Source organism: Dasypus novemcinctus, chromosome 8 (assembly GCF_030445035.2).
Source record: "Dasypus novemcinctus isolate mDasNov1 chromosome 8, mDasNov1.1.hap2, whole genome shotgun sequence".
NCBI lineage: Eukaryota > Metazoa > Chordata > Mammalia > Cingulata > Dasypodidae > Dasypus > Dasypus novemcinctus.
The window spans coordinates 108,587,701-108,601,602 of record NC_080680.1 but is presented as its reverse complement, the minus strand read 5'-3'; the positions used below and the strand labels follow the sequence as shown (position 1 = coordinate 108,601,602).

General features: G+C 43.9%; 1 protein-coding gene across 4 annotated transcripts in view; it reads right to left on the bottom strand.

Annotated features, from left to right (window-relative positions):
* Positions 1–13,902, bottom strand: part of SUSD1 (sushi domain containing 1) — a 174,680-nt gene that overhangs the window by 42,628 nt on the left and 118,150 nt on the right. For all 4 annotated transcript variants that reach the window (XM_058302538.2, XM_058302539.2, XM_058302540.2 and 1 more), the window contains one exon: positions 3,340–3,436. In XM_058302538.2, coding sequence (XP_058158521.1) covers positions 3,340–3,436 — 97 coding nt within the window. The remainder of the gene's footprint in view (positions 1–3,339; positions 3,437–13,902) is intronic.

Genomic DNA, 13,902 nt, shown 5'->3' with positions numbered 1-13,902 from the left:
GTGGGTACTGAGTTTGGCTTTGGGGTGATGAAAATGTTTGGTAGTAGACAGTGGTGAGGGTAGCACAGCATTGTGGAAGTAATCAACACTGTTGAATTGTATATTTGAAAGTGGTTAAAATGGGAAAATAATTTTGTTGCACAATGTTTTAACAATAGAAAATTTTAAAAGAAGAAGAAAGAAAGGAGGGAGGTAGGGAATGTAAGGAGGGAGGAAAAAGAGAAAGAGAAAGAAAGAAAAAAATGAAAAAAGAAGAGAGTGTACAAAGACAGGAATTTGTAAAGCAGGGAAAAAAAATCTCCACCAGTAGTCTGGGAGTTTGTATTGCTGATAAAGCACTCTGGGTGATGGCTATAATCTGTCAACTGTAGGAGACACTAGCATTAAAGAAGCCAGGCAACAGGCGGCATCACCTGCTTCCCCACCCGCTCTCCCAAGATCTCCGCACTCAGGAAGGTAGCCTTGGTCCCAAAGTCCCAGCTCCATGGGCACAAAGTCCCAGCTCCCAACAGCACACAAAGCCGATTCCTGACTGTCTCCCACGCAGGCAAAGCTTTGCGCATAGCTCAAACCAGGTAGTCAGGCTGAGGAAAGTGCCCCACTCCCTGCTGATAATTAGCCCTGATGACATTAGCCAGGCCATTGCGGCTCTCTGGAACAAGAGTGCTCTGCAAAGACTTCTCCCCTCTTTCTCACCACCACCCTCCCTTGAATGACTCACAGTTCCACTTCCTGTTTTGGATACACTGGCCAGCACAAAGCCACAGGAGTGAACTGTCATCTGGCTTCTTGTTTTGCCCTATGCAATTGTTTGGTTTAAACATCACATTTGCTCTTGCAAATTTTTTAAGACAATGATGTCACAACATCTGATCTCCTTATAGCAACAAAATTACAACGCCTTCCAGTAACTTATCAGGAATGAAGAAACATAACAACTTATTCAATATCCATCCCTGAAAAGACCTTTGGATATTTACTGCACCTAAATTAATGTAAAAGCTGGAAAAACCTGTTTCATTACAAACGGACAGACAGATAATGTCTCCAAACTTTTTTATAATCTTACAATACCTCACATTTCTTTTTTTCTTTTTATATTATTAAGATGAAATTCACATGACATTAACTATTTTAAAGTGAACAATTCAGTGGTTTAGTACATTCAAATATTGTGCAACCACTACCTCTATCAGGTTCCAAAACATTTGTTACTCCACAATAAAATCCCATATACATTAAGCAGTTTTTTCCCATTCTCCCCTCTTCTCCTGGCAACCACCAATCTTCTTATATCTCTATGGATTTGCCTGTTCTAGATATTTCATTTAAATGGAATCACACAATATGTGGCCTTTTGTGTCTGGTTTTTTTCATTCACCAAAATGTTTTCAAGGTTCTCCACATTGTAGCAAGTATCAGTACTTTGTTCCTTTTTATGGCTGAATACTATTCCATTGCATTGTATGGCTAGATCACAATTGATTTATCCATCCATCTGGTGATGGATATTTGGGCTGTTTCTACCTTTCGGCTACTGTGAATAGTATTGATATAAGTATGCGTGTACATGTATTTGTTTGAATCAGTTCCTCTGGGAAAGTACCTAGGGGTGGAATTGCTGGGTCATATAGTAACTTTATATTTAACTTTTTGAGAAACTGCCAAACTGTTTTCCATAATGGCTGAACTATTTTACACTCTCTTGAGCAATATACAAAGATTTCAATTCCACTACACCTCTCAACACTTGTTATTTTCCATTATTATTATTATTATCATTATTATTATTATTATTGCCATCCTAGTAGGTATGAAGTGGTACCTCATTGGACTTCTGATTTGCATTTCCCTAATGATTAATGATGTTCAGCATCTTTTTGTGTGATTATTGGTCATTGGTATATCTTCTTGGAGAAATGTCTAAGTCCTTAGCCCATTTTTAAATTGGATTGTTTCTCTTTATTGTTACGTTGTAGGAGTGCTTTACATATTTTGAATACTAGACTCTATCACTTACAAATATTATCTCTTATTCTGCGAATTTTATTAGCTTTAGTCGTTTTTTGGTAGACTCCTTGGGATTTCCTATATCTGTATAATGTCATCTGTGCATCTAGACAGTTTTACTTCTTCCTTTCCAATTTGGATGTCCATTATTTCTTTATCTTGCCTAATTGTTCTGGCTAAAAATTCCAGTACAATTTTGAATATAGTGATGGAAACAGACAGCCTTGTCTTGTTCCTGATCTTTGGAGGAAAACAGTCATTCTATTATCAATGACTATGATGTTAGCTGTGGGTTTTTCATAAATGCCCTTTTATCATGTTGAGGAAGTTTCTTTATATTCTTAGTTTGTGTGTGTGTTTTCATCTTGAAAGGATGTTGGATTATATCAAATTCTTTCTCTGTGTCAAGATGATAATGTATTTGTTTTCCTTCATTCTATTCATGTAGTGTATTTTATTGATCACATTTTTTAACCTCGTTTATACAGAGGGGTCATTAGACCGAAGTATCAGAAGAGACATAGGCAATGTTAGGTTAAGTCAAGAGACTGTCAGGGGGAGCAGATGTATCTCAAGTGGCTGAGCACCTGCTTCCCATGTACAAGGTCCTGGGTTCAATCCCCAGCACCTCTAAAAAAAAAAAAAATGACTGTCATATCCTGGAGCTGTTCCTGTGCATGGTTTCTCTGAATGAATCTCAATTTTCCCCTCTAGAAAAGGGGAGAGTTCTATTTTCCTAATCCTTTGTGAATAAAATACTTGATTTAACAGCATATTCCTCCAATTGAGGTATATTAATTCTTTCTTAATACTGCCTGGAATCCCAGAAGCAGTCATTAACTACTCAGTGTCTTGCTCATAACTCAATATGTGAATTATAAAAGGAATTATCTAACGACTCTTTCAAAACCATTACACATAACCGAAGATCAGTCTTAAATAAAGGGTAATATATTCTGGTTTTTGTAAAGGAAATGATGCTCCCAAGCCAGCATCACTAAAGGATTACTCTGAGCTGTGAGTGCCAAAGAAAATGTCTGACATGTCCAAGGCACTCAACCAATGCTTGTCCAGTCACCAAGTGGGTGGATTTAAGTTCTTAAGCCAGGATGTCCAATTGCCTGTCTCTGGTCCCTTAAAAGTGACTCTATTCTTTTGGAAGGGTGCTGGTTGGAATTAGAGGTCCAAGGGAAACAAAAAACAAAGCCTTGACTCCATTGCCTCAACAACTGAGTAAAGCAACCCACAGAGAAGTCTCCTTTGAAATCAAAGTTTCCAAAACACTCCATGGGTATCATGGGCACCTGTGGAAAAAATGCAGCTACTGACCTGATAGGTCCATTTTTCTCCTTGGTTTTCTTCAGTCTCAGATGTGGTAGAGGTCCTCCATGCACTGTAAAAAATTCTACGTCCGGAAGAGGAGGCTCTGAAACCACATTGAAAAGAAGTAAAAGGGTGCAGTCAGAACAAGTAAAAGCACAAAGTGGTTCTCACAGGGGCCCCGAGCACACCCAGCACTGGTGAAGGGTGGACACCAGTGGGCATTATAGCCTGCTTGACAAGCAGGTTCCTATTTGGGGGGAGGTGGGGGAGACGAGCACATCAGACCTCTATATCCTTTATAATCACAGAGCTCTCTTTACTATTAGTTTGCCCTCCCCAGAAACCAGACTTCCCAAATAGGTTTTTCTGTTGGGAGGAGAATATACTGACTGGCTGACACCAGCATTCTGACATCTAACTGGCAAATACATTCACTGTGTAAATGCATCTACTGGCATTCCACGTTGTGGGTAATGCAGCTAGGATGTCCTGGGCATTAACCACATGCACTGGCTGTGCCCTATAGAAGCTTCGTCTCATTTAATCTTCTCAACAATGTTATCAAGTGGATAAAATTTCTGGAAGCAATCATTTTCTCCCGCTCTCAACATTCCTACTTTGACCCACAAGGTAGGAACATCTTCCCTCTCTGAAGTATTAGGAGAAGACTTTCCTCCTGTCCTTTAATTCCTCCGATTTGTGAGGCAGTTAGAGTTTGGTTATTCTTCCATATGTCCCCCTACCCTCTTTTGTTTTTTTTTTTTAGTTCCTTTTGTGTTTTTTTTGGTTTTTTGGTTTTTTTTTCAGGGGGTGTGAGGGTTAGTCTGCATGCGGGCCTGGTAATTTCTTCTCCTGCTCTCATCACCAGGCAAACTCAGATCAAGGACCCAGGCCTGGCATCTTGAGGCAAGTCCGAAACCAGCTCTGTTTGCCCTGTAGTTGGGGTCCAACATTTTGAAGTGGAAGGACATTCCAGAAAGCTTTGTTTTGGCCTCAGACCCAAGCCAGTTCCACCAGCAACAAAACTCATAATTTGAGCCCTATCTGACTCTTGTGTACATATTTTTTGATTACTCTAAATTCATAGGCAGAACAGGTATGATTATTACCTCTGAAAACCTCATTTTATAAATGACAAAACTGAAGTGAGGAAAGATGAAGTAACTTGTCCTAATGCACACAGCTAGCAAGAGGTAGAGCCAGGATTTGAACCCATGCTCTACTATATGCTTCTCTTATTCACCTTGTGCTCTCTTGAACGTTGAACTACACTGAATTGATCGAGCAGGTTTTTATTACTTTTGAGTGAACTAATAAAATCCACTTTTAAAACACTGCATCCAGAAAGATATTACAAATACCTCAACTCCTGGAAAAGAATTCACTTGCTACAATCACTGTGGAGCCAATGGTTTATCTACTGTGGCTCACGTCAAAGAAGCTGGACTAGAATAAGCTGCAGAAATAATTCCAATAATGTAGTGGGTGAGATCACCCACTCTGGGTTAATACTTGTCATTCCACCACTTAAGCCTCCATCTGCCTCATCTGTAAAACAGGGGTAAAAATCACCCCTATCTCATCAGCTTGTAGAGGGTATTAATGAGTCAATACAAGTAGAGAGTTTAGGACAGTGCCTGGAATACAGGAGCCCTCAGTGCAGGCTCCTTTCACAGTATCATTTGAGCCACACCTACTGTGTGCCAAGTATTACGCCGGGAATGCTGCTCTTTGTGACAATCATTTCTATTTACTGATGAGGAAATCAAGGTTCAGTCGAGTTAAGTCACACCACTAGAAGACGGTGAAGTCAAATATGGGACCCAAGTCAATTTGGCTCCAAAGTCAACTTTGCCACACTGCCATGTTTTGGCATTGGTTGTGTTCATTTTGCCTGAGAATAAACGATGGCCTAAAACAGGAAACCTAGAACTACAAGGAAGGAATGAGGGACACCCACGCCACCCCAGCCTGAGGTCAGAAGGGCTAGGGATGGCATAGACCAAGGATCCCTTACTTAACAGGTACTCAAAGGGACAAGAACTCGAGAGAGACTCCAGGAAGGGAGGTCATGGAGACAGGCCCAACTCCTGCCCAGCTCTAGTGCACAGAAAATGCTATTCAGGTGGCTCTGACTGTGTCAGGGTCTGTAACATCTCAAGGAAATTCCCCCATGGGACCAAGGGTAGCAACATAAACCAGAGGCCGTGTCCCTAAATCAGTGCTGCAGAAGGGTTCTGCTGAATGAACAGGAAGCTAAAGGAAGATTAGCCTGGGAGAAACACATATTCCCCGTTCAACACACATTTATTAGCCACCTCTCTGCATAGGCTTCATGTGAGGCTGGGGAGACTGTCACCAAGTAAAGTCGTTGGAGATGGGATTCTCCAAGTCTTTTTATGCATTACACAGTTAATTTGTTTTATGTGCTCAGTGGCCCTTTTCCTGTGGGAGACAGCTCCTCCCTGTTCTCATACAGTTCGTACAAGGCAATCATTCACAGGGCTCCAACTCCCCTGGTCCCTGGCTCAGGGATCGCCATTCCCCTGAATTACAGGGTTGGTCCAGGAAAGCAACTGTTTAATTTTAGGAGATTTGAGCATCTTGGACAGTAAGTTGTAAATACTAGGTAGGCCAGGAATCCATAGTCCATCTCCCCAGGCCTGTCCATAAGAGCTGAAAGACAGGCTCTGATGCTGTCATTTGTAGCTCTGCCCCAAGCAAGAGCCATTCTTGACTTCCCAGTTCTGTGATCCTACAAACGCCACTTGCTTAAGTGGTGTGAGCTGGGTTTCTGTCACTTGCAACCCAAAGAGCCCTGACTAATAGAGACTTACAATCAGCAGCCTGAGGTTCTCCTGAAGAGCAGAACACAGCTGTGCACTTGGGGAACTCTTCTGCTGAGCTAGGTGGAGAGTCAGCCAGTCCCGGGATCTGATCTTTCAAGCAGACCCCCAAAACCTTGGAGTGGTGGATGCAGTGAAAACAGCAGGAAGATCCACCTTAATCAGACCCTGGACTAAATCATCCCTATTGAAAGTCTATCACTGTATCACCTCAACAGGGAGAGAGAGAAAGACCAAAACCACAAAAGATTAATGCCTCCCTTGACCTTAGGAAAACAAAAAACAAAAAAAAGCCAACTGTGACGTTAAGGCCTAGGAGAATAAAATAGATGCTCAAGACTCGGTTTATCTGCTGGAAAACAGGTTGGGAGCAGAAACCCTCAATCCCAAATTATAATAAATAAAATTTTAGCCTACCTAGACCTTGACAGTTTTAATGTTTTCATAAATCCCCGTTCAGCACACATTTATTAGCCACCTCTCTGCATAGGCTTCATGTGAGGCTGGGGAGACTGTCACCGAGGACAGGGTTTCTGCTTTCCAGGAATCCAAGTCTGACAGGGAAGGCAGCTTTGTAAACAAGTGGAGAGAGAGAGAGTGAGCCCTCAGAAAACTACACTAGTTCAGAGTGGCTGAGAGGATGGCTTCCAGCAGAGGAGGTGGGAGATGGGGTTAGAGGGGTGGGTTGAGGGTCAGAGCTGGAGGCCTGGAAATAATGAGGAGCTGTTTCAGGTGTTTGGGTTTTTTTTAGATTTGTGCTTTAGAAATACAATTTTGACAGCTGGTTGGAGGGTGAATTGCACAGAGATAAGCATAGGTTCCCAGCAAGCTAGGTAAGAGCCACCTAAGATCTGATGCAAGGGATGGCACCAAAAATGGAGAAGAAGGAAGTGATGAAAGAGGTGCTTGGGGAGAGACGAGCAGAGTGTGACCAGAGATAAGAAAAAAGAAGGACCCTGGGGTTCTGCTCCTGGTGCCTGAGATAGTGGTGATGTCATTCACCTGAGGTCTGGAGGGAAAGTCCAAGAACTCACTTCTAGACCTGTTGAGTTGGAAGTGCAGTTAGAAATGCAGATCGAAGCCTAGGAGCAAGCGGTGGTGGCAGATGTTGGCAGCTCGAGGCAGGTGTGGGCACGGCTGTCCCGGGTGGGGGAGGTGGGGAAGCTGGGTCTGAGAAGAAATGAGAACCCAGGAGAGACCACCAGGAGAGAGACCCAAGCATTTAAGACCTGGTGGAAGAGGGAGAGCCCCCCATACTCTTAAATCTAGAATTTCTTCCAAAGTCAACCAGATAGAGGTCACATAGATGATGTTTTTCATAAAACTGTGGTTTAGGGAAGCGGACTTGGCCCAGTGGTTAGGGCGTCCGTCTACCACATGGGAGGTCTGCGGTTCAAACCCCGGGCCTCCTTGACCCGTGTGGAGCTGGCCCATGCGCAGTGCTGATGTGCGCAAGGCGTGCCGTGCCTCGCAGGGGTGTCCCCCACATAGGGGAGCCCCACGCGCAAGGAGTGCGCCCCATAAGGAGAGCCACCTGGCATGAAAGAAAGTGCAGCCTGCCCAGGAATGGTGCCGCCCACAGGGAGAGCTGACACAACAAGATGATGAAACAAAAAGAAACACAGATTCCCATGCCGCTGACAACAGCAGAAGCGGACAAAGAAGAAGACACAGCAAATAGAAAGAACAGACAACGGGGTGGGAGGGAAGGGGAGAGAAATAAATAAATAAATCTTTAAAAAAATAAAAATAATAAAACTGTGGTTTGTCTGGAATCCCAGGAAATCACCTGACAAAGCCCAGCTTACAGTCAAGTCACACTAAGGCGCTGAAAGTCTCCAGTGTTTTAAGAAGTGCCCCAAGGAGAGATGCCGAAACTGGCACACTTGAGGAAGTCAAGGGATGGGGTTGCCCTTTGAAAAGCCCCTACCACCACCCTCCAGGGAATGTGCCCCTTCCAGTTTGAAAATTACTGCCCTCGGGCCTGCAAGCCACCAAAGAAACTCCCTTTGTGACCGTTTTGTTGTCACAGTGAGGTGTTTTTTATCACACATTTCCTGTTCTCGACCCAAAGGGAGATTAACTGCTGGCTCTTTTCTGTGTGAAAACTTCCCTCAATCTCTTTTTAAGTATGCCTCTGTTTGCTCTTCTCTGAGATTAGGAATTCTAGATCCTCTAATCTCTTGGCTACACTTTTAAAACCCACCCAGTATCTTGTGGCCCTGGGTAAGAGCAGAACAAAGTGCTCACTGAGCACGGAGAAGGTGGACACCTGAAAGGAGCAGAAGAAACCTCCCCCGTTGGGTACATGCCCGGTCGCCCTGGCATCACTCCTGCAGTTAGAAATGTGGCCCCTCGTCCCGCTGATTCAGTCGACATGTGCCTTCTGGACAGTGCTCTTCTGGCCTAAGGCCCTCCCCACATTATATTTTTAAAAGTCTATTTTTTTCTCTCTCTTGCACAAAAGACCTCATTAGGCTGGTTCTTGACCACCTTTTGAGATGAGATAACCTTGAAGTCTAGCCAGATTTTCCCAAGGGCTGTTTCCTGTCTTCCAAGCTGCTGGCCTTGGCAAATCTGCTCTCTTTTCCATTAGCTGCATTACCGATTTAGACCAAATCAGACCCAAGGCAAGAAATGGGTCATGTCCAGGCTGGAAACTGTAGTTTTGTCACTTTGGGTATGCAAGACAGAAAAAAGAACCAGAAGGGAGACCCTCAGTACATTTCTAAGTATTGACAATATCAATGGGTCTGCTAGAAGCAAAGGCAGAGGAAAATACTGGGAGCTGCCACGTGAAACTTTAAAGAATGCAGAGAAAAGTAATGAAAGAGAACCTGCCCTATAAAATATTAATTATGAAATTACAAGAGTTAAAATAGTCAGCTACAAGGAGAGGACATGCAAAGCAATGGAACAAGTAAGACAGTCTAGAAACAGACCCAAATGAAAAATAAGAGTACAGTGTGTGACAAGGATGATATTTTGAAAGGTGAGGAGAAAACAGTTTATCATTTAGAGAAAAATTATCATGTAAATTTCATACCATACTGCAAAACCAATTCCAAATGGATCAAATTGTTTTAATGTAAAAAGCAAAACTATTAACGAAGCACAAGAAAATATTAAAGAGTAAGAATTTATCTGATTTCATTGGAAACGGACTTGGCCCAGTGGTTAGGGCATCCATCTACCACATGGGAGGTCTGCAGTTCAAACCCCGGGCCTCCTTGACCCGTGTGGAGCTGGCCCATGTGCAGTGCTGATGCGCACAAGGAGTGCCGTGCCACGCAGGGGTGTCCCCCACGTAGGGAAGCCCCACTCACAAGGAGTGTGCCCCGTAAGGAGAGTCGCCCAGCGCGAAAGAAAGTGCAGCCTGCCCAGGAATGGCGCCGCCCACACTTCCTGTGCTGCTGACGACAACAGAAGCGGACAAAGAAACAAGACGCAGCAAATAGACACAGAGAACAGACAACCAGGGGAGGGGGGAATTAAATAAATAAATAAATCTTAAAAAAAAAAAATTTATCTGATTTCAGGGTCAGGAAGGCCATTCTGGTCATAACCAGAGACAAAAACTACAAAGAAAGAATCAATTGAATTGATTACATGACATTTTAAAATGTCTAAATACCAAGAAACATATATTGAAAAGAAAATTAAAGAGTGAAGAACCTGGGGGAAAATTTGTAATATGTATGACCAAAGAGTAATATCATTAATATAGGCAAACTAATAAAAATCAATACGAGAAAGGAGGTAGCAAGAGTGTGTGTTAAAATTCCACTATCGAAGGGAAGCAGACGTGGGGCGTCCGTCTATCACATGGGAGGTCCGCAGTTCAAACCCCGGGCCTCTTTGACTGGTGTGCAGTTGGCCCATGCATAGTGCTGATGCGCGCAAGAAGTGCCGTGCCGCGCAGGGGTGTCCCTGCATAGGGGAGCCCCACGCGCAAAGAATGCGCCCCATAAGGAGAGCTGCCCAGTGCGAAAGAAAGTGCAGCCTGTCCAAGAATAGCACCGCACACACAGAAAGCTGACACAACAAGATGAAGCAACAAAAAGAAACACAGATTCCCGTGCCGCTGACCCAGAGAACAGACAAATGGGGCAGGGAGGGGAGGAAAATAAAAAAATAAATATTAAAAAAAAAATTTGGCAGTTTTTAATAAAAAGTTGTTCAACTCCAAGCTATTTACAAGAGTAAAAAAAAAAGCTTATTTAAAAAAAAAATTTCCACTATCTAAAACCCACCAACATGAACAAACGGAACCAAAAACGGAAGAAAATTTTATCTGCACCAAAACTAAGCCCAGTCCCCAATCTTAAACTGTAAATTTCAAAGTAAACCCAAGGAAATAAAACACAATTCCAGGGAGCCAATGTGGCTCAGGGTTGAGTGCCGGCCTCCCACATATGAGGTCCCGGGTTCAATCCTCTGTCCCAGTACCTTAAAAAAAAAAGACACAATTCCACTGCCTGAGAGCATGACACAAAGCTACTTTTCTGAAATTTCTATAATAAAAAGTAGGAAGATAAATAAAGACACTACCATGGTTTGTTTCTCAGCCTTAGGCACTTCCCAGATACACCCAAGCCTGAGAACCTGAAATTGATGGCAACAGGATGGCAGAGTCTGCTCCAAGTAATGTGACTCCACAAGGCTAGATGCATTTCCCTATGAATGAAAGTTATGAGACTGTGACCTCCAGGGAGAAGGAACGATTTTCTTTTCATCTTTATGTGTCCATCAGCACTTAGCTAAGGCCTTGATAGATAACCAGTCAATAACTAGTTGCTGAATTGAGTTGCTAAGTCTCTGCATGGCCCTCCCCGCAGTAGTCTGACTCATATGTCACACCAAGACATGTTCCAGGCTAAGGCCACACCCCACCCGCCCATGCTATGAATGAGTTTGAAAATCCTATTAGGATGAGGACAAACTGAAACATGGTGGGCCTTAACCCAGAAGGACGGATGAAATGTGGACACGGAAAGAGCAGCCACAGGAGACAGACAGAGACAGACCACTGTGCGAAGACTGAGTGACAGCAAGTCCCCACCAGGACGCTACAGCCTTCAGGGAAGGAGCGGCCTGCAGATACCTCGATGTTGGGCTCCTCGCCTCCAAAACCGTGTGAGAATAAATTCCTGTTGTTTAAGCCGACCAGTCTGTTATTTTTGTTACGGCAGCCCTGGCAAACTAAGATGCTCCCCCATTCCCACCACACAAAGAAAGCCTGGTTTTTTGGTTTCTGCTCTCAGAAAACCTACCTGTTTACATTTTGTAAAGGCTACAGTTAGTACAAGAATAGAAGGCAGCCAGCCGGCCCCTCTCCGCTGTGGTACATCATGCCTCAGTGGGACCTGACCTAGGAGTCAGATGCTTTCAGCGAGAGGAGTTGGGAGACACCCATCCCCACAGATTCACTTCCTTGGAAGGGTGGGGCTTAATTTGAAGTCACAAAACAGTTTGGAGATTTCTGGGAAGGACAGAAATAGAGGTATGACATGGCATACATGCCCCCTCTGGGCCTGACCTAATGTTAGATTACATCAAAGAACCCATGTGCACGGAGAACTTTATTTAAGAGGCATGGGACAAAGTGGAAGAAAATTGGAGAAAGGGCCCCATTACCTGGTGCAGTTCCTCCCTCCACCCCCAGAGGATGAGGTGGGGAGAAGGGGGTCTCCGAGGGTAAGTTGGTATCCAGGGACCAGCTGGAGAGGGTGCTCTCCCTGAGGAACCAGGAGCGCAGTGTCCTCAGATGGCTTGTGAGAGGAAGAGATGCCCAAGGCAGAACTCAAAACACATACACACACCAGGACACAGTCGTGAGAGAGGCGGTGTCGGTGACAGGGGTTGCCCATCGGGGAACCAGAGCTGACCTCGTTCTTAAAGTGACTCTCTGGTAATGCTTGGGACATGCCTGTGTTCTCAGTTGTTTTTCTAAGCAGCTGAAAAAACACCTTCTCTTTTGCTTATCATGAATGTAGTTACGATGGGAAATGTCCCATAGAAGTTGCCTGCCTCGGTACTGACGGTAGAAACTAGAGGGAATGATTTCCTTTACATCTTTTTCCCTTTTCTCCTCCATAAAAAAGTTCAGTCTCAAATGGTCACCGTGCTGTGTAGTGCAAGTAGTCTGGTTTACCTTCACATTTACACATGCATTTGCTTCTCGCTCGCACTCCCTTCCCTCCCTCTCTTACCTCTTCTCCAGCCCCTCTCCCCCTTTCCTCTCTGGTTTTCTCCCTCTCCCTATGTGCAGAAAATTTTGCTCAGGAGCTTTTAGACTTGGCTTAAAAAACAACATAACTGATGTGTGAAAGCTTTTCTGAGCCTTTGGGATCTATGTGTGGGACAAAACTTTGCTCTCCACCCTGTCCCAAAGGGGGCACGAATGGTACGGCTATTCCAAAGGATTCAGATCAACTTAGGGAAGCGTGTCAAGAACACGGAAGGCAGCATGGCCATCTCCCCTGTGCATTCCCTGCTTCCTCTGAAACATGGGTCTCTGTCCCTCAGCGTTCCTAGAACTTGCCATCTCCTCTGAGGTCAGCAACGTATTTAAAGCACTTGCTTGCATCCTGTTCTCATCAGTAAACTTTAGTTTAACGTAAGACGCTCAGAAATGAAATTCCATTCACTTAATTCTGGGAAATCAGCTGCTGTGTTTTCCAGGCCCAAATCTTTAACCTAATATAGTTGTGAAGATTCAAAAGTTCACGATTTTACTGAAACAAGCCATGGCTAATCAGGCATACCTCTTCACATCAGCATAAAAGCTCCCCCTACCTTTTTTAATAAAAGGGTTTTTTTTTCATCCTTTCATAAGATCTCAAAAACATATTCACGCTTTTTTAAAAACTGCAAATTCTCGCAGTCATAACACTTCTTGAGCGTCCAAGTCTCAATGAACTTAAACAGCTCAACAGTGTCCCCTGGTGGCCATGGGCAGCAGACACAGGGTACTTGTGGGGCTATGGCTGTGTTTAGCCTACAAAAGAAGGTAAGATATAAGCATCTCATCTAGATGAACTCACCCTCCTGAAAAATAAGAAATGCTGATTTCAATCAGAAATGCACAAGCCAGCCAAACATGACAAGGACCAAAGAGCAGGAGACTGCAAGAACAGCTATTCATTTTAATAAGCGATCATGGGAAGGAATGCCCCAATTGAACATAGCTTCTCTCTCTAGTCCAAAATTGGTGAATTCTTTCAAGTCTCTTGCCTCAACAGGCATCTCCTCACCACCAATCTCAACCACTGGCCACTCCTGCCTTGGCCTCTTTGCTCATTCGTTCAAAAAATACTCACTAGCTGTGCTATGTATCAGTACTGGTCTTACATGTAGAACACACGCCCAATATCCCTGCCTCCAAGGAACTCCCATTCTAATAAGGGAGAAAGAAAATAAACTGTTAAGCAAAATGTTAATAATCAAAAGACAAGTGGAAAACCCTTTCAAGAAGGACAAAGTGACAAAGGCTTTTGAGAACATCAGATAAGAACAGTGGATCTGGCAAGACGGAAGTTACGGAGACCCTTTCAGTAAAGCAGTGAGGACAAATGCCTGATTGGAATGAGGTCAAGGGGGAGCAGGAGGAAAGGATGAGAAACCGACAACACAGACAATTCTTTCAAGGAGTGTTCTTGTCAAAGGGGACTAAGAAAGGACAAAGTAGCTGGAAGAGAACAAGCGGTAAAAAGATGTGGGG